Below are 20846 nucleotides of genomic sequence, written 5' to 3' on the forward strand. Positions count from 1 at the left end.
ACATTTGGTGTTAAGCTTTGAGTTGACAATAGCGATCTGTCTCAGTAGAGACAATTTAGTTATTGTCTTTTTCTTCACTTCCAAGTTGGGTCTTGGACGGACCACACTGGCGCTCATTACGTTATTTGTCTGTGAATCAACCCCCGATTCGTGCCAAGGATTTGATCTCACCGTGGACTTTACCACCACCGCACGGCAGAGAGAGGAAAGTGGGACTTTATTGTTCAAGGCTAGCTAGCTAGCTTTGCAAAGCGGCTTGTTTTTGTGTGTACATCGTGGACCGCAGACCATATGGCTGCGAATTACGAACCGATATATGGACTTTCAGAAGATGAGGTAAGCTTTAATGGCAATGAGGCTTTCATGAAATTGCACAGTGAAGTCATTGCTAAGTGTCATGAGGGGTTCAGTCAGACATAGCTAGCGGATAGCCGTTTGTAAAGCTAACAAGCCCTCACCAACGGCAACATTCCGTTGTAGTGTTCAGGCAGCTGTCAGTTTCATGCCACAGTCTATTAGTTTACTAACCTTTTATTAAGTAACGAGTAACTACTTATAAGCAATTTACCACTTTGTCCGCTGAATCTTGAAATGAAACCGTCCACTTTATTGCTTTACAGCCTTACAGCATCCTCCATTACATTGAATGTACGGACTACTTGTAGCTGAACTTGTGCTGTGTTGGAGCTCAGATGTGCAAGGGCGAAATATTTCAATTTCACGCACGTGGGGCTAGATGACATTACAAACCAACCTCCACGACAAACGTCAAAACCCAACTTGGTCGTAGTCCTAGCTGTTTGATTGTGTACTGTCCCCTAAAGGAGTGTGAGAGCTGAAGCTGACGCTTGCGCTCTCAAATGAGGTCAAAATCCACGCGATTTGTGGACTCTGCGTTGACTTTGAATTCAAACTTACATTAATGATGGTAGTTGTGATAATGCAGTGCAGATGTTACGGTTTCTCATGATGGCATCAGAGTCACAGGTCCACATTAAAGTAGCACTCGGTGACAGAGTAGTTTATTTTAATGGAGCAGCTGTCATATCACCTGTCAGAAGAGGTATGTACATTTATTGAATGATTCAGATGGATGATCAAGAGATCGTACGTATTTATTCGTAGTTCTTAGAAAATCCTTAGTATTGGTGTTGCTCTTAATAGCAGATTCAGCTGGCACTTCCGGCAAGATGCAAAGGAATTTTCTATTTATTTGCCTTTTTTTTATTTTTTAAATTGATTTTCGTTAAGGCACGTGGATAGATGTACCAAAGCCTATAAGTTTATATTTGTATTTCTGAAACTAACGTTATTGCTATCATTCAGATCAGTACAGCTGATGATGATCTTTATTAAATGATCCAACCCAAAAATATAGTGTCTTTGTTGTTGTTTTTTGACCAGCTAAACAGCTTCATGGTGCTCTGTCTCTCTGACATTACCTAATGTTATCAGTAATATTCTGAAAAGGATGGTTCCTTTCTATTATTTTTTTGTTTTCTTTCTTTTAAATGATTGAAATGCACCTTATCCGATATGTTCAACTAGAATGTCACAGGGGGGACACGGTTCTCCATCAAAGTCAAAGCTCACAAACTTAAAGTAAGTGATCCAGATCTGAACCAAACTGTATGAGGTTCTTGCTTTGACCCACCTCTTCTGTCTGAAGTTTCTTGAAAATGAGCCTGGTTGTTTTTGCATTATCTTTCCAACAGTCAAGCAAAACACCTAAAGGAACCATATCATTTAATTCCCACAAGTATAGTTAAGTATAGTTGTGGGCCTACATTTCATGAGACAATGCACATCCTGTGGCTATGAGGTAAACTTAGCTTCATCCCACAGCCTGATTATGGGATGGCCTGGGTTCCCATTCCCTCCTGGGCTCCCTCCTATTAGGCACTGCAGCTTTAAGTTAAACTAATACAGACTTTGTTTTCAGGCTTAATGTAAATGTCATTAACCCTACCAAGAAGCAGTGCGTCAGTGATTTTAATTTAGCCCACAGTGAGTTGGAGATACGTGCTCGAGGCTGTAAGTAGAGCAGGTGGTTTGACTAAACTTCCAATAGCTTTATTCTAAAAGAGGTTCTTAAATATAAGGATGCATTCATAGAATAGTCATAAAACACATGGATTACTTCAGACTGCCAGTAAGAATATGTATGTTTTGGAATCTGCTTCAACCAGGACTGCCATAGTTTATAACTTCAAAAGTCAGGTTAGTAAAAGTGTTTCAGGTGGGTTCATAGAGATAATTTTCCATGGGTTTGATTACACAATTTCCATTATCTTTTTCTTCTGCAGCATGAAACGCGAGTGCTGCGGGTTAAGGTCATCGCAGGAATTGATCTGGCGAAGAAAGACATCATTGGCGCCAGGTCAGTGTCACAGGATTCTTGAGGATCCACCAGAAAAAGGCTGTTCTAATCCGAATCACTGAAGAAGAGCTGTTACAATCTGGCCTTTTACATCCCGAAAAAAAATCAAGGCCCATTGTCACTGATAGAATAATGATTTGTCAGAGATGAGTACGAGTAAAACTTAAGACCCGACACCAAAGCTTTGGCTGTTTCCTTAAGCATCCCACTCCTTGACTTTAAAGGTCTCCTTGAGTCTTTCCTTTCAACCTTGGACTGCAAAAATATTACAGACTTTCACTGCATTCCCTGTAGAAACAAGACCTTGAACTCCAAGTGTTAATCAATGATTACTCACCTGCCTCTCCCACTTTACACATAGTCCACCTCAGCTGCAGCTGAGTCTGACTAATAATTATACACGCCGCATACTTTCTCATTTGTAAAAACACACTGATGTTAAAGTTAAACCTTTGAGAGTTTTTGAGTTGTTATGTCCATCGGTGTCTTTTTTTTTTCCTTTTAAAAAGATGTCATATTGCACAGTATGTCTTTGTGGAGTTGTATTCCAAGTCTTTAGTTTGTTATGTATGTTTTTTTTTCTAAGCAGTGTGAAATCTGCCCATGGAATTGTATTTGGAACGTTATACCTGCACTGAACTTCCAACATATTGAAAAGTTAATATTTCACAAAGCAACTAGTTATCCGTGCTACCACCTGTCATGAGTATCAATTTTGTATGTGTGCTAAATTAAGCAATTCTTATGAGTATGGAAGTTTATTATCCAGGGCCTTTATTTAGTCACATTGGATGTTAACTAAACTGCTGATTGTTTTCTCATACAAATAAAAGCATTTGTGTGAGAAATTACACGCGTATATTTGGGTGGTTTGAAACTGAATGTCTGGCATGGCTGCTTAGAAAATGATTAATCGGTTAGTTTCACTGTAATATCCTGTCATTTCTCAATGGGTGATTACTCGGCTGAATGTTTCAGCTCCAGAAGGGATGTAAAACAAATTTTAAAACATCATCATCTAACGATCAGTGTCTGCAGTGATGTTGCGTTTCTGACAATGCTCATTCAGGACAATAAATTCTTAGAAAGCCGAATTGACATTCCAGGACTCGAAGGCTTGGATAAGTCTGTACATGACTATGCAATACTAACGCATGTAGTAGCAGCTCAGTAACATCCTCTCAGGGGCTTCAAAAAGAAAGCTGACTGAAGGCTCGCTTTGTTTAGCATATTATCTTTATTTACTTAAACGCTAAACCGTAACCTCTGCATTATAAGGTGCAGGAGAAGGTCATTTAAAAAAACCCATCAAAATGCAATTCCGTACAGTTGATATCCAGTTGAAATCACAATATAACCAACGCGAGCCTCATCCGCAATTAAAACCATGGCTCTACTGTTGGCTTTAGTTGTGTGTTGTAAATGAGGCCTGTGAAAAGCATGCGTTGCCAGAGAACGGGCTTGTTTAGTGCTACTCACATGCCAGAGTGCATGTGTTAGCATCCCGATGCCCTGCTGGCAGCTGACAGCTCAGCCTGGATGAGGTGAAGGCTGAACTGTAATGAAGAAACACTGAATGAGGTTTTGATATGTGGCTAGCTACCACAGACTGTGCCCACTTGGCAGTCTGTCACCTCATAAGATGCTCGAACAGTGCCAGCTTGTTCTTCTTTTCGCTCCAAACGCCGTTCTGTTGCTGCTGCTGCGTTGCAGCGACCTTGCTATATTGGATTCTTCCCCGTTTCTTTTGGACTAGACCAAACATCTCGAGGTTAGATTTTTTTTTTTATTCGATTTTGAGAGGTGTGGATAGAGCCTTAAGGAAATTGTTTCCAAACAGATGACAAGATGATGGAGCGACATTTTAAAATGTAGCAGCCCTGCGTTGACCTGAAGTCGCCTGTCTGTTTCACACAGCAGGGGTTTTGTTAATAGAGAGACGGAGAAAAGAAGTCTCAGAGAGATACAGTTGGCTCATTGTTATTGTTTAGTCACAGCACATCACAGTACCACACAAACGCACAATTAGAGGCTGCAGGGTTCCTGGAAATGCTAATTAGCAATCAAGCAGCACCCCTTTTGCTTGGGGATATGTTTGCAGCACATGTTTCTGATATCTGCCTCCCCATTGCTCTTTCCTTCCCTTTTAAACTATTTCATCCATATGAATGTAAGACGCTACTCGAGCTGGCAGGCTAAATCTAATTTTGGACACAATCGCACTGAAATTAGAAAAAAAAGAAAAACACTGAAAAGAAATCCCATGGAATCAGATTATTATGACATATCAGGTTTAAAATGTATTCTGAGATGGTTTGAAGTGCGTTTCAAATCAGTTGTCTGGAGCGGTGGTAATAGCTGTCTCTGTGGCCGTAAGCGGTAATTACAGGATGCTGGGGCATTAGCTGCTCTTCTGCTTCAGTCTGAGAGGTGAAGGGCAACAGTTCAGCTGATCCAGCAAACAGCTGATAGTGCCTGAAACCTAAAATCTTCATCTTGATTCCAAACAGCAATTGCAGTGTATTCACCCATGCGCGGCACAGTCGGCGCGCTGCTTATCTTATTAGTGCAGCTGAAAAGTTTTGATCCCAAAGCGGTTGTGTTCCAGAGATGTCGAAAAAAATCAGTTTAACCTGAATGAGTGACTAATGGGGAGTGATCCCTCCCTGGCAGAGATGACAACTGTGCAAACTGCAGCGGGCATTTAAGTGAGTTGCCTAAAATAACCGACTGATGTTATTGTCGACCTCATCTTCATACACCACAGAAAATACTATTTACCAGCACACCGCATGCATGTTTTGCTGTCATGATGTAGCAAATACTTGCTGATATCTGGATGTAATACATGTGGTCAGCTAAGTCATCTAATCGCTGGTGGCTGGAAGGCTGACCTGTCGATGTGCAAACAACCACATGGACAAATTGCACAGTTTAGAGAGTAGCAGTGGCTGATGGGTGGAAAAAAAGCTTGAAATTGTTGTTTAACATTTGTCTTGTTTGCAAAATGTCTGCCAATGCACACCGACTGCGAGCTACCTGTGAGTAGAGATAAAGTAACTTGAACCTTGCGTTTAGGGATAACACGATGCTGAAAATAAATCCTGCTGTGCTCCACTGTAAGGTGCTCTGTGTGACTCGCCAGGGTTACTTTTGTGTTCACAGATTAAAGCCTTGGACTCCGGATACTGACTGACAAACGGCAAAGACAGAAAATGTCATTCGGACTTAATGTTTTGCGTCGGAGACGATTGATTGGAATTGCAAACAGTTCAACTTGTGTCCTCAGTTTTTCTAAAGCGTTTACCCCTCGCCTGAAGTGGGCTGTGCCTTCTTTGGAAAAGAGTTGATGCGCATCGGTTCTGATGGAGCAAACGTACTACTCGCATAGAAACAACCCAACAAGTCATCGTGTTAGTCCAACTAAAACTGGGCTTTAAACAGGTTTAGTTCGGTTTTCTCTAAACCAGACAAGCACGCCCAGATAAGGTGCTTAGGGATCGACTCACACCTGCACGTGGGCGCTCAACTGGACTCCCATTGTTCTACACCCTGCACACACGCTCCAATGTTCCATCTTTTTGGAATGTGTATATTAATACAGCCGAGTTCCCACAACAAAGCTGTTCTCGTTCACATACTTTTCCGTTTCTTTCATCAGATGGTTGCAGTTGCAGAAAATGTGGGCGAAAATCATCCCATAAAGACGTCAACTCGCAGTCGCTTGGTGCGTTCTGCGATACTCACATGTGTTATGAGCTCCCTCAGAGAAAATTAGAATTGGCAGATTGTGTTGAACGTTTACTCATTTATACTTTCCAAAGTGTCACATTGTCAGACGTATTTCAGTCAATGACTCTGCTCCCCTGTTCCTCTGTATAGTGGAAGATTGTCGGTGGTCCGGTTAAATGGCGAAGTTAAGTTGTAACCATAGCCAGACTGAAAGATTTAACACTGCTTAGCCAGTTCAAAAGAGTCCCTACTGAGCTGTCAGTTTATTTTTTTCTCACGTTGTCTTTCTTTTTTTTGAGCTCTTCCAATCTTAGTGTTTTAACTTTGTTTCGTTGTGGCTTTTCTGTTTCCCACCGACGTGTTGGTGGCGTCGTTCTTTGGCTTCGCGTTCGAGCCTGTGTTCGCGCCTTGTTTCTTTAGCTGCATTCCGACCGACAGCACCCAGAACTAAACGGCCAGAGCTTTGTTATCCAGGAGTGAGCAGATTATTTTAGCCGCGGGTCTGCTGCGTTCCCACAGAGCTCTAAGGTTTAGGGTAGATTAGGCAAACCAAGTCTGCTGAAGATTGTTGGACCGCGCAGCCCATCTGTGCTCGCCGGAGTCTCGGCACCGCCACGCTGGGCCTGCAGCAAAACCAGGAAGTCTGCGTCTGCTGCATTCACACACAAATCTGTCCATGTCACACATTTCTATTGGGTTTTGGGTGTTTTTGCATCCTGGAGCCTAACTGCTGTGAAAAAAGAATCTAGGATTAATGGTGAATTAGTCTAAATCACATCTATCTCATCGCAGCCACTGCTGCCCTAACCCTCCGCAGTAGAAGTCCGCTACAGCTGTATCATTTCAAAATCCGCTCATGTTGGACATTTCTGCGGCGTTTAGGATGTTCTTATTTGTTTCTTAGAACGTATTGGCTATGAGAAGATGAGCGATTAACATTTTATTGCTCTGATATCACAGTTTTTTAACACAGTGTCACATTTGGAGCGGTCTCTCTTTCTGGACCATGCCCGACCAACGCAGGTTCGGACAGGGCTCTTTTTAGGGTTTCTCCCCTGGAAGAGCGGGGGGGGGGGGTCGAGGTCAAGGAAGCTCCATGGTTCCTAAAGATTCCTGCCACTGGAATGCACCTCGCAGCGCCACACGTGTACCATGTAAACCACGTAAACCACAGCAAAAAAAGTCACCCGGGGAGATTGATACATTTCTTCCACAACTACAGAATGTCTCGGTGTGAAGAATTGGACTATTTATCTTTCTTCTTCCCACAGCCTGCTGCTTTCTGATTTACATCCGCTCCAGAGAGTTGCACCATCTGCTCTGTCAGGTTTTTACATTTAGAAGTGTTACTTCAAAAAATACAGTAAAGGAGCAGAAAAACCCATGTAACTCTATGTTTTCCCATAGAGTTACATGGGTTTTTCTGCTCCTTTAACAACCGGAGGTTGTTTGAGTTACAGTACATCTGATGCTGCATTTCATTGTTCACTGTTTTTATAAACAACACAACTTGTGTACAGTTTGATGCGCAAATAAATGATTAATAATGCAAAAGGGTTTTACTTTTACTGCATTACTTTACTGATTTTAGACGACTTCCTTGGATATAAAGAAAAAACACAAGAAAGCGTTCTTGTAATTCCCCTTTCTGTAATATCCTTAAATGTGCCAAATGAATGTCCCTTGTCACCACCATAAGTTTCCTTTTTTTTTTCCAAAGGGACACTTCAGGATAGTTGAAACCCGACACTGTAAGTGTGTTGACATCCGCACAGGAACTGGTGAATAGTCGATCTCTGCCTCTCCATCCAGAACTCTGAAGAACTCTAATCAGTCATTCTAAATGTCACAGTCACACACACACACACACACTCTGTTTACTGTTTGTGCTGTTTATCTCAAAATGTTTTGCTATGGCTGTATTTATCATTTTGTCAATATAACATTATAGCCTTAGCTCGCTGTTTCCAATCTTGTGTCTGGTGGGCAGACCTCAGGTCTGGTTTCAGGTCTAACTGTAGCCCACAGCGTGGGCTCCGACAGCTGTGGGATGTGTCTGCAGTTGATATGACATTAGGTCTTCAGTAAGGTTAGGCGTACATTCTGGGATCCAGAATTCTGCTGAAGACTAGTGTGACTTAACACAAAATATCAAAATGTACACTAATGTCAGTTTATTATTACCATATGAAAAAAATCTTATCAGCAATATTACTCATAAACATTTCAGACCGATTGTTGGTGTCACGGAGCATATTTGCATTTGTAACCGTGGATATTCGCATTCTGAATTGCTCAATATGTTTCCTCTCTTGTTTTTGCAGTGACCCTTACGTCAAGCTTTCCCTCTATGTTGCGGATGAGAACAAGGAGCTTGCCTTAGTCCAAACAAAAACTATTAAAAAGGTAAGTCCACAGAGAAACATGGAGCATACTGCTGCTTCCAGAGCCGTCCCCTAACGTCACACATTCTCCCAAACGTTTTTTGTTACTGCATCCTCTTGAAAGGACCCCGCAATCGCCACGGCGTTTCCTACAAATCTCTGTAATCATTTAATTCTGGGAGTGAAACCACAGGAAGGCACCGTGCTTCCTTTTTCTGTTCGTGAGAGTCTAGAGTGAGACATTGGCTGAGGTCTTTACCCCAGTGGCCCATTTTTAGGTGGAAATGTATTCACAGCAGGGGGAGCCATTACTTGATATTAATGTTAATTGTATTCATTTCAAAGTGGTCTGTATAGAGTTCTGGACTGCATTTCTAATTAAGTCTGTTGTACTCTGTTGCTTTACATCTGAGCTTCCTTATATCCAAGTGGAAGGCTGTGAAATATGTATCCATAGGGGTGAAACTTTGATAAAGCAGCAGTCTAACTCCATGTATTATCGGTATAATAAGGATAGTTGCTGTTATCACTATTACCAGTCAGCTTATCTTTTGTCTGTTAAGGGCAGCTCCAAGCAGCTGCCAGCAAAACCCTCTGTTGGAGTCGGGCAGCTCAGGCCTCCAAGCAGGCAGACATATGCTGCCAGTGGCCATGGTGGCTTTATGGGATATAAATAGCTGACAATGCTCTGCTATGTGGAGCAGAAAAAGAAGCTTCACTGCTCAGCTCTTCTGTGGGCTCTATGTGTCTTTAAGTGGCGCACCTTTGATGGCGTCTTTGTTGGCAAGATGATATGAATTATTATTAAAATTATCAGAGAAAGCAGAGAGCCAGGCTGAAAGTAACGCCGAGTGCATACCAGGCACTCATAATTGGCCAGTTAATCTGAGAATATTGTTTGTTTAATGATGATGCATCATGGCTCCCAGAGTTCAGTATTAAATGAGCTGTTTGTCAAAGTGCAGTGGGTTTATTTGTGGTATCTTAGTAGTTGTTTTAACATAGATGTTGTTTTATCGCCGCTGTAAAATGTTGCCTTTATTAATCGGAGTGACTTGTGAAATTAAGGCTTCGTTGACATTTGAGTGTTTAAGTCATTTTCAGTCACCAAAGGAATTTTAATGAGGAGTGTCACTTAGCTCTGAGTCTAATGAAATTCAAATGTGTGAGAGAGACGCAAAGAGTTTAAGGGAGTGTGTCTGCTGGGCTTATCCATCCTGAAAGTGCGTGAAAATCTCCATGCTGTTTATCTAGAGACTAAATGCCAATCGCTGGGACATGTTTTGTTGCTGCAAACTGCCTCTAACAACACACAAAGTGACGCAGATGACTGAGCTGAATTTCTCACTTAGTTCCTCACACTCTGAGTTGGACAGGTTTCATACATCTGTTCTGTTTTTCCGTGTAAGCCAAGCATTGTGTTATTAAACTGCGGTCTAACCATATCCGTACTTTGCCTTTCAGACTCTCAATCCTAAATGGAACGAGGAGTTCTACTTCAGAGTAAGTTGAGCTTTGTAAACTCGTGGGCTGTCATGGATTTTTGTATCTCCAACACAGTCTGTCGTACCTGTTTACTCTGGAGAGTTGTTCGTCTTTGGTTACAGTTTAACTCGGCTGAGACTCGTCTCCAGCCCCACTGTCATCTAACGGACTATATCAGCCTCATAAACCCTTCACTGCTTATTTTCATAAAGATTCTAGTTAAATTCTGTGTTATGATTGTTGGAAGACTGGCTGCTTTAAAGCCGCAGTTGTTGTTGATTACTGTGAATGACAACAATACAGAGAAAACCTTTTTTTATGCATGTACATCTGCATTGGATTTGAATGCCACGTAACCATTGGATGACTGCAGTAACATGCCTCCCTGTTATATTGCTGCCAACACAGGTGTGCCCGCAGAACCACAGGCTACTCTTTGAGGTGTTCGATGAAAACAGATTGGTAAGATTCGCACTTTTTTTTTTTTAATCATTTCATGCTTATAACATCAACTCACTACTATACAAAATGTTTTGATAACACTCGATTCTGTTTCCTTTGGTGATCCCAGGCCTTTTTTTTTCCAGTAGCATAGCCTTTTTTTGTGTTTCTCTCGATTATGCTCGTATAGAATGAAATGAGATGACTTTAATACTGACATTTTGTGCATTTAATGACAATATTCTGCATTCATTTTAGCACCGAAATCATCGGCAAGCCTGAATAAATTGTATTGATTTAATCTTCTCTCCTGTATATTTACAATTTTCTACTGGTGAGCTCTTTGACACAGCGTCACAGGATTTTAGCCGTTGGCTCAGGTAAATTTGTACACGATACAATTGCGTCTTCGTGGACTTGTCTCACTGCTCAGCTTTAAGGATTTCGTCCACCAACGGATCCTAATTCCTCTTCTGTCAGTGTCTTTTTTTTTTTCCCACCCAGATGAGAACACAAGTTTCCTTGACTTGTGAATTTAAACCTGTTGTAGGCCCTCGGTTGCCGTGACAGCTAAATTAAATGTCAAGTTGTTGCTGCAATTAAAAATGGCACAAAAGTAGATCTGGACGGTAAATCTGTTAATTCGCACCGTTGTGTAAACCTCACCTCGGTGAAATGTCTGCGGAGCAAACAGAGGTGAGCGAGGACGTTGTTCTGTGGAATAAGCGGAAGGTTTCCCCGGCAGTTTTATGTCTTCTCAGTAACTTGGTGGTCTCAATCACGAGTTCTGTGTTCTGATAAGAAAAACAATGGAAGCAGCCAAATATGAGTTTGGTGTTCTTGGCCAAAGGCAACGTTCATATAGGCTTCACTTGTTCAAGTCTTCTTTTGTACATGGAAGTCTTTTTTTAAAATAAAGGCACATTTTGCAGTTTGCCTAATAGTTAAAATGGTTAAATAGTGTTATCAATTTAAAAAGGATTTACTGATCTTATGCACTCACTTTAATGTGCATGCTGGTAAAATCTTGCAATATATGGTATCGGTACATGTTCCAACGCCCCTGCAAAGGGGAATTGTTGGCACTCAGCCTGTTAAGAAAAGGGCAGCTCTAAATTTTTCTCTCAGTAGAGTGGGAGCTCTCTGTTGCTGTATAAGAGAGGATGACACAACAGAGCACAGCACAGACAGTCTCAAGAACAGGCCTCTCCTTATATGTCTGAGAAGGTGCTTTCCATCTATCTCTAGGTGCATGCCAAGGCAGCTCCTCCACCACTGGTCACTATTTCTTTGAAGTTGCTGCTTGTTCCCTTGGATCCATGTATTTCTGGTTTATTTGCAAGATGAGATTGCATGTATGACAAAGCTTGTGCTGTGGCATGTGTGACGGATTCTGTTTTTCTTGTGTGAACTAAAAGACTGCTTATGGTACACAAAATGTGATCGATACATACCAGGATTGTGAAACAGTGGTTGAATATACCGACAATGCAGTATGGTTTCTAGTTTGAAACAGGATTGTTATGTCATTTTTTCAATCTGGGCATCCTGCCATTGGACCACACATTGGCATTTTGTTTCCTTTTATACAGAACATTCTCCATAACATTTCACACACCACACGGATTTATTGACTGTGCCTCACACTGTAGGCAGTGTGTCATCGCTAAGTGTAAGTGGCTGCCAAACCAGGATTTCTTCTTATACTACTGCCCTCCACTCTTTCTTTTTTTTATTCTTTCATCCATTCTAATACACCATCAGTGGTTTTTTAGCAAAGTCTCTATTTGAGACTGATAACGTGATGCATTGTGGGCCAGACCATAGGTCAAACTAGTCATAGAAGTTAAACAGGGCAGCCACTTTTTAACCATGTAGCTCTGAAATGTCAAGTTGTGATTAGGGCTTTGTCAGTGCAGTGCATGGAGGCGGACTCCTCCTCCACTATCTCTGGCTTCAGGCAAAGTAAACCCCTCTTTTTCACTTGCTGATACACTGGTGAATCACATTGCTTTTGACCAGTACAAAGCATTCTCTATGAATTTTCCGTATACCGTTTGTTAAAATGTCTCTCGCTGCTGTACCTGCCAAATAGTCTATGACAATTGTCTCACTATCATTTGAGTGCCTTATTTCATTCAGCATTGCAGGCAAAGAAGCGCAGCTGAGTTTTATCTCGGGCGGTGGCCTATAAAACCACCAGCTAGTTAAGTGTTTGGCTGCTTATGGCAGACAGTGTGTCTATTCTGTTTCAAGTATCTTTCCCTAGAGAGGACTGGCTTGTTTGCCTTATCAAAGCTGTGATCTGTCAAAGAGTTTGTTCTTTCTTCTGCCTTTTTTTTTTTTTTTTTGCAATCTATTTTTAGCAACAATATCCCTGTGCATCTCTCCCTGTTTCCAAGCCACAAAAATGTATAGACCACAACTTATCCACCATAACTGATGTTGCATTTTTATGTGTTTCAGCTTTAAATTCTATTTAGTAGGTTTGCTGGTAACAGATGATTCCCTTGCTGTTGTGACTAGTCGAATGATATAGATAATTTATGGGTGTGTTTCTCTTTTCCTTTTTCCCTCCTTTTTAATTTTCCTCTCTTGGGGAAAGGGTGTTCAGGCAGATCAGTGACGCTTGGAAGGAGTGAAGTCATGGCCCTAATGGAGAGATAATGGAGGTCGTATATATACTGTGATCGTATACTTTACATTTTGAAAGGAACTTAAATGATTGAGATGTTTTAAAGACAGTGTTTAGTACTACTTTGAGGAAAGACTGTAATGAAAGATGTTGACGCAGGGGCATGGTAGGCATTAGAAAGAGACCATTAGGATGGTGGGAAGCATGAATGTGCGTAAGCAGGATGCAGCTGGGGGGGGGGCGGTTGGCACTTGAGGGCAGCATGGGGTTGTAACAAGAGGTGGTGGGACCATTTGCTGTCACATGACTGACAGGCAACCCACTGTCACCTCGGTAACCAGGAGCGCCAGCGGCGCTTATCCAATCATGTCAGGAATGCTGGCTGTCACTTGCCTAAGGCTATTTCTGCTGTCTGTCGCTAGTGCTTGGTATTGCTAACGGTTTGCTAGACAGAGATCCTCCTTCATTTTTTTTTTTGTGTTCCCCCTTCCCTTCCTTTAATTTTTTTTTTCTCCGCCTCTCCTTTGAGTACATAGTGTTAAGTTGTCAGCTGTTTGTAGCGACTGTTATGTTTTTGTGGTGGGATTTCTTCTTTTCCTTCTACAGTTTACTGTTGGAAGGAAAGTTGTGGAAGAGTCTCGGAGAGGGTGGGAAGGGAGGGGGTGGGGGGTTGTGGAAGAAAAAAGGGGATCAGTCATCTAGCCAGCCAAAGGAGAAGTGGGCGACTGGAGGAGAGGAGAACCAACAGCCAGTGAGAGAGAAAGTTAGAGGGAACAGGAGCTGTAGTACGTGAAGTGAAAAATGGCACGACGTCTGCGTCTGTACTTTGGCTCTGGCCGAAGTAACACAGCCCCGGAGATACTGGAGGGAGAGTCTGAGGAGCTGCAGGAAAACAGAGAGGTGGTCGCGACGCTCAGCATGCGCCCTCCTACGATGTCAAGGCCTTTTCAGGAGTCAGTTGCGCAGCACGACCCATCCACTGGATTTGGTTTGCACTCGGAGCCTTCGCTGAAACGCAGTTCCTCCATGTTCATACCCCAGCTCTCCACTTGTACCGAGCCACGTGCGACTAAGAGCTCGTCCATGCACATCTCCCTTCAGCGCTCCAATGGATCAGGTAATGGAGATTCCGGTGGCCATGCTAATGATGTCCCACCGCCCTGTTATACTCCTCCTGGACCTGCGCCTCCATATACCGAGCCACAGATTCAAGCAGACTTTCCAAGACAACCGCCTCCTCCATACAGCCCAGATCCTTTAAACTCGCAATCTTTTCTGACAGGGCCAGACCATCCCAAACGCAGAGTCTTTAGCATTGGTTCTAGTGGCCATGCTAAATTCAGCAGAGGCAAAACTGGTGTCAGCGTTGGTGCCATATGTATTCAAAGAGATTCTCCTGATGGCTCTGATATCCAGCATTTCAGGATTCTTCCCTATGGTGGTGCTGGCTGGTCACCCCAGCAGCAGAACCTGGACCAGTGTTTTGGTATTAATGATGCACCACAGAGGCTAGTTTTTCAGCTTCACCAGAACCAGGATCAGAACCAGGGCAGACAACAGACCGCTGCATCCCAGGAAGAATGCACAGACTGTGGCCACGGCAGCTCAAGAGGTTTCCGTACGGTGCGCTATCCCAGAATTAGACTGGAGAGAAGCTCGTCTCGTCAGAGTATGCTGCGAGAAAACAAACATCAGAAAAACGGTGCACATTTCCAGACTATAGATGAAGATCAAACGGATGTGGCGACGGAGGCCAAAAACAGATCTAATGGTTGTACTTTTAAGATCAGTGGAGAAACCCCCAGAAGGCAGCCACATTTCAAGATATACTTTACTCCGGGTGGTGGTGGAAATCAGGATGTGGGTTTTGGCAGTGACTCCACAGCAAATACTCCCAAGGTAAAGATTATATGAAGAGTTAAATATATGTAGCCTGCTAATATAAGGTTTGATGGAAAAAAAATGCTTCAATGTTTATCTTTTCAAGAGATCATACAAATAGTGGATGAGACTTTTAGTGGAATATATGATAGCTTGTTTGATCTGTGGTCAAAGGAATCAAAGGCCACGGCGGCAACAAATGGCATTCGAAGTTTACCTAACCTATGCAAACTATGTCGGGAGGTTACACGTCTAATTTCTACATTTTGGCTCTTATTCGTCCTCGGTCAATGAATGAGGGGAGATGTTTATGGTGCAGGAAAAGAGTGGTAACATTCTGGGAAGTGAGGAGCAGAGACATAGTTACTTCGCTAAATCACACTCACGCTGGCTTTCTTTCACAACCACAGGCATTTGAAATTTTACACACATCAGCCCATTCAGCTGAGGACTAAAAACAGGAACAGGCATGTGGATGAAATGATAATTTGTCCCCCTGCACTTGTTGCCTTCTGTTTCACAGAAATGCGACACTTAAGGTTTGATAATAACCCCCAACTGCAGTCAGTGAGTTGGCTGTTTCTATCTTTAGTGTCTTTCAAGCGTGGTTGTTGATTTTGAGAGCAGGCATATGGCTTATCTTCTTTGGTTGTGGGCTGTTATGGATCTATATCCTCACAGCTGCTCTGCAAGTGATTAAGAAACTAATATGTCATTACAGCCCAAGCAGTGCTCGTGAAGTTTCAGGCGATATTACGGTTTCCTGAAAGCCTTTTGATGTCGCTGTCTCCTTTTCAAGCGTAGCTCAAGCTGTGGAGGTAAACTGCTCTAAAGGTTGAAGTTTATTATCATTGTGTCATGTTATGCAATTCTACCTCTCACAAGCTCTTTTAATCACTTTATGTAATGGACTTTCCAGAAGCAGGATATTCTGCAGACAGTTGTGAACTGAAATAATAAGCTGCACTTTAAAGCTGAAGCCGTAAATATACTGTAATGGATGATGAACTGACGTTTTGATGCTGTCACTGGCTGTGTTAGGGTTACTCCTAGCTTGCTATGAGGTGTGTGGCTCCAGAGAGTAGAGTCGAAAATGAATGAGTGAATAAATGTTCTTATTTAAACGGGCTGAAGTTTGCGTTTATTTAGCAAATGCCAAGAAAATAAACCAATCTAAACATTCAAATGGTATGTGTTTCCTATAGTTCATATCAGTTCTTTCACATGTATGGTGCTTTGCCAAGATTTTGAAGTTTGGACACGACTGAATTGATAGGAACAGCTTAAATGCAATGTTTCAGAGTAGACCAAGCCATCAAACTGCAGCTCTTGTTACGTGCCTGTTTATTCCATCACCCAGGCCTGTATGGCCGCCACTTTCTGTATCCCTTACCGTGGCCAGGGCCCTATGTGTCAGTTTTAACAGTTATTTGAAAAGTATCTGGTTTATAATTGAAGAATTTGGTCCAAAGAATTTCTGACCTTGAACGCAAAGGATTAACTCTAATGATTCAGAAGACGTGTCTGTTTTGTGTTTTGTGTATTAAGTTCCGCTGCTTTCTAATGCTGTCGGTTTTGCCTGAAAGCATCGACAGCACCGTGGCCTTATACGCAAGCAATTTTCACTCTTTTCCTTTTTATATTAGAAAAATTTGCTGGACATCCTGTTTGCCATGCAGCAAGGAAATCTTAATTTAGACCAGAATGACAGGTCTTCCCCAACTGGTAGCCTGGAGTTGGAGTGCCCCCTTTTTAAAGCACGGACATGCGATAACAAGAGCATGTGTTTGTGTGTGTGTGTGCGAGACTGACTAGCTGCAGACAGCTTTGCCACAGAGCCATGCCCTTGTTACAGCTCTTGCTTGACACCTCAGCTGCCACTCACAGAGAGCTCCTGCGGCCCACTTGGATGGCTATATTTACCTGAGGCAGGATGAATGGATGGATCGGGGCTTCTCTTTGTTATTTTGGTCCAGTGGCATCTAAGAGGGATCCAGATTGCTATTGTTGTGAAGGAAGGGCTTTTCTCTGACTGCTCTGATCCGTCTGAGTTGCATGCCATTGTAATTCAGTTGTGTCAGCATGGAGACTGTTTAGTAGGTGAGACAGCCTCCTGACACCTCAGTGCCAGTCTGGGCTTGTTCCAGGTTGCCTTGTATTGTAAATTCTTTAACCACCTCTTCCTGTGGCTTCATGGCAGTTCTGCTCAGTGGCAAATAGTGTCACTAATTCTCGCCATTTTTGTTTACTCTCTGGTGTTCTTTAAGGATTTTGAAAGTAATTTAACTCTCCTTCAGGCTTGCTGACACTTTGTTTGATTTATATTTCAATCAGCACATATGAACTGCACTTCTTTGTGTATCTATTAAACGAGCAGTTTGTGTGAGGCAGGCATTTTGTGGTCTGGTTAAAGTGAGCTGGTTTTTGTTATATAGCCACTGTATGCGGTCTTTTTTTTCTGGCTCAGGCGTCTTTCTTTGTCCCTCCTGTTTCACTTGGTTTTTCATAGTAAACCCCCCCCCCCCCCCCCCCCCCCCCCCCCCCCCCCCCCCACACACACACACACCAGAGGCAGCTGCAGTCTCAGATGTGACCCTTTAATGACTCTGTAATTGTATCTCTCTCCATAAGCATAACCACAGCCTAAAATGGTTGTTATGGTCAAGGATGTGAAAAGCAGCCGTGTCTCCTGAGATATGTGTTCTGTCTGACGCTGCCATTACTAAAACTGTCTTCATATGTGAGACGCAGCAGGGTCATTGCTGTGTGTATATGGTCGCATGAAGTTTCCAGATTACGATTGCACATTTACAGTGACTCATCAGTTCTGGAAAACCGGGTAGACGGAGTTTGCTACAGGAAAGGTGGAATAAGCTTTTGAAAATGTTATTCTTTAGGCTACTGATCAACACATGTAAGAGGGTGTAATACGATGCTGTTAACTCGTGTTGTTGTGCAGGTTTCTTTTGTGGCTCTGTCCTACTTTAGAAGAAGTTTATAACTGACTGTTTTGAATTACTTGTGAGTTATGTAAGCAGTAAATGAATGGTTCAGTTGGTTTGGGAAATGAAAGCAGATAATTTTCCTAGAAGAATTAGTTTAGTAGGTGTGTCTGTGTTTGATTGTGCCAGTGTGTTTATATGATTTTATGTCTTTGTTTTTACGTGACTCATTTGTAACCTCTCAGCATGGATTCCAATTGTTGTTGAAGCCCAGTGACTTTTTCCTTCTGTTCATCAGAGGAAAACAGGGTGGTTGCTTTATATCGTAACCTCAAACTTGAAAACCTGTTACCAGGTCAAGCTGGTTGTTAGAAATGAACATTTTACTCCTTTTTTTTTGTGCCATGCTTTAGACAAACCATGGGATGTGATTTAACCAGGACCTAGGAACTAAAGCAGTCGTTTTCAACCTTTTGTATGCTTTAAAATGCTCTTCTTTGCTGACTCAAAGTTGGACAGTAACCACAAATATTATAATATTGCTTAGTGTAAAGAGCTTCCATGTCCTCATGCTTTTGATTATTTAAATGCAGCAGTGAAGCAACGTTCACAGATGCCAAAACAATGAAATGTGTCTTCTGTTGTACATCAAGGCTTGAACACCAGATGATAACTCTTTAAAAAAGAAAAGAAAGATTGTTTGCACTTGCTGATCACCATGGCGGACTGCAGGATTTTTTTTTCTTCTTTCATTTCGAAAAAGCCCCCGTTTACAATGGTCTTGCTACTATTTAGTTCTCCCACAACCTCAAACTCACGGTAGTCTGCAAAAGCACAATGCAATGTTTCAACCCAGCTTCTCTGTCAAATCACTTTCAGCCAGCAGACGTCATTGTTAGTTTATGTCTGTTGTCTAAAAAAAAGTTGTGTCCCACACACAGGCTGCTACCAAGAATGGGCTTTTCCATCTCGGACAGGTAATCATTGCTCAGTTACGGACAAATCTGTCGGCCTCTTGAATCTCCAACACAAGTTTTCCCTGGTTCTTCCCTTTTGTCACATCTGTCATTTCTCTCCTTTTGTCAGTTGACTTGGCTTCTATTTGGTGGCAGTGGATGTTTTTCCTTGCTGGGTTTAGAGGTTTTTCTCCTATTAAGTGACGCCAAAGGCCTGTCCATAAATAAAAACCTAGACTGAGCCTTCTGTCTGGACACCTGTGAAATTCTCTGTTAATTGATAGCGAACATAATAGTGCAGTCACCTGATAAACCTTAACAAATCACAGCCAGCGCTGTATGATAGGTCTGTTATACCCTATTAAATAATTCCTCAAACACTGTTGCTCTTTATTGCCTGGAGCTGTGTCGTCTTCAGATTATCACAGGTGTTCAGAAATAAGGCGAAAGGTTATTTCTGGATGGCCCATGAAATCACAATCATTTTGTCTTTCTCTCCGTCTGTGACAAAAACACACACATTGCTACTGGTTATTCTGGTGCACGAGGTAATTTCTCTCAACATTGTGGTTTTCCCTTCTCTACCCCTGCTGGAAATTTTGGCTTTCAGTACACGCACAAATAAGAAATAAAAAAAAAAAAAAAAGAAGAAGAAAAAACCTCATAACATAAAGCCTCTAAAGTTCTTGTTCTCTTCCTTAGACCAGAGATGATTTCCTGGGACAGGTTGATGTTCCTCTCAGTCATCTGCCGGTGAGTCATTTACATACGTGTGCACGCAAACTGCTTTAAACCTGTTTTGAATACGCAGCTGTTTCTTATCCTTCCGTTTGTTGTGCCTTATTAACTTCCATGAAGGTCAGGCAGCGCCTTTGTTTGTGTGCACGCCTGTCTTCTGTGTGAGAAAGTGCTTGCCATACAAGAAGCATTTTGTTGCGGTCTAACAGTACTCTTCTTGTTGGAAATGGAAAACAGGCTTTCCAGAATGTAAACAGACAGGCTACCCTCAGAACCAATGGAAAAAGCTGGACTGTCAGATTCACACACTCACGTGAACATGGACAGTTTGGTGTGCCGGGAAACGGCATTGAAAAAAAAACAACAACAAGGAAAGGTTAGGACAGAAGACGCAGTTTAGGTTTGATTTAATGGCCAGTACCTGAGATGCAAACAAAGTGTTCTAATCTCTTTGCAACTGAGAACTGTGCCATCTGTAGCTCTCTAAAGTTTCGTCTAGGTTGCCAACCTTGAAAAACCCATTAAAAAAAAAAAGAAGTTGTTGGGGTTAATTATTAATGTCCCATTTGGATCCCAAAGGGGTTGGAAATTGTTAGCAGATAAAAGCTACAGCTGAGTCACGTTGAGGGGTGAAGGCCACCATTACGGAAGAAAATATTTGGCTCCTCTGCCAATGTCGAATATCTTATTTTAGCCGTTAAACGAAGCGGCTGAGCCAACAGAAGCAAACGTGTGTTTTGGTTCAGTTCATTTAGTTCATGAATGATAACATGTTGCAGGAATTTTTGGCCTATTTATAGATCCGGGGCATTACTTCAGTCATCATCTTTCTCTCTGTAGTAGCTTCTCGTGTGTTGTCAGGTCACTTTGCGTGAATCGGGACAGCAGTGCTGAGTCATCAGGAACAATGAGTCAGCAGAGGGAAACTTTGAGCTGCTCTTTCTGAGCACATTTTCATACACCGTACTCATTTGATATCCCTGCTTTAAAAGAAGCTACAATTCTAACAGCAGTTGTTTTGAGACATTATTTGCAAAGTCGAGATCCACTCTAAATGTCTGACATGTTCAGGAGCTTTACTTTCCGAGGCTTCATACACCCTCTGATTATTATCTCTTTTACTGAAGTTTTTAGTGTCCAGTGTTGTATGTTTGATATGGAAACTGCGTTGGTCTGGTTTAGTAGAACCGGACTGAGCAGCATGTGGTGAGCAGCCAGTGCGGACTGGTTTGGCCCAGTTAGAGAGCGGTGTGAGATTGCTATGAATTACAA

General features: G+C 42.3%; 1 protein-coding gene across 6 annotated transcripts in view; it reads left to right on the plus strand.

Moving 5' to 3' along the window:
- Positions 1-20846, plus strand: part of nedd4l (NEDD4 like E3 ubiquitin protein ligase) — a 42457-nt gene continuing 21611 nt past the window's right edge. For 3 of the 6 annotated variants that reach the window (XM_072372620.1, XM_072372621.1, XM_072372622.1), the window contains exons 1-2: positions 13738-14956; positions 19539-19589. In XM_072372620.1, coding sequence (XP_072228721.1) covers positions 13859-14956; positions 19539-19589 — 1149 coding nt within the window. In that variant the 5' untranslated portion in view covers positions 13738-13858. Of the gene's footprint in view, positions 337-2306; positions 2381-8436; positions 8519-9960; positions 10000-10389; positions 10444-13737; positions 14957-18821; positions 18858-19538; positions 19590-20846 lie in introns of those variants that run through there. The other 3 variants (XM_072372624.1, XM_072372625.1, XM_072372623.1) reach the window with 2 other exon arrangements.

This window comes from Leuresthes tenuis, unplaced genomic scaffold (genome assembly GCF_036924035.1).
Source record: "Leuresthes tenuis unplaced genomic scaffold, fLeuTen1.0.hap1 SCAF_19, whole genome shotgun sequence".
In the NCBI taxonomy this organism is placed as follows: Eukaryota; Metazoa; Chordata; class Actinopteri; order Atheriniformes; family Atherinopsidae; genus Leuresthes; species Leuresthes tenuis.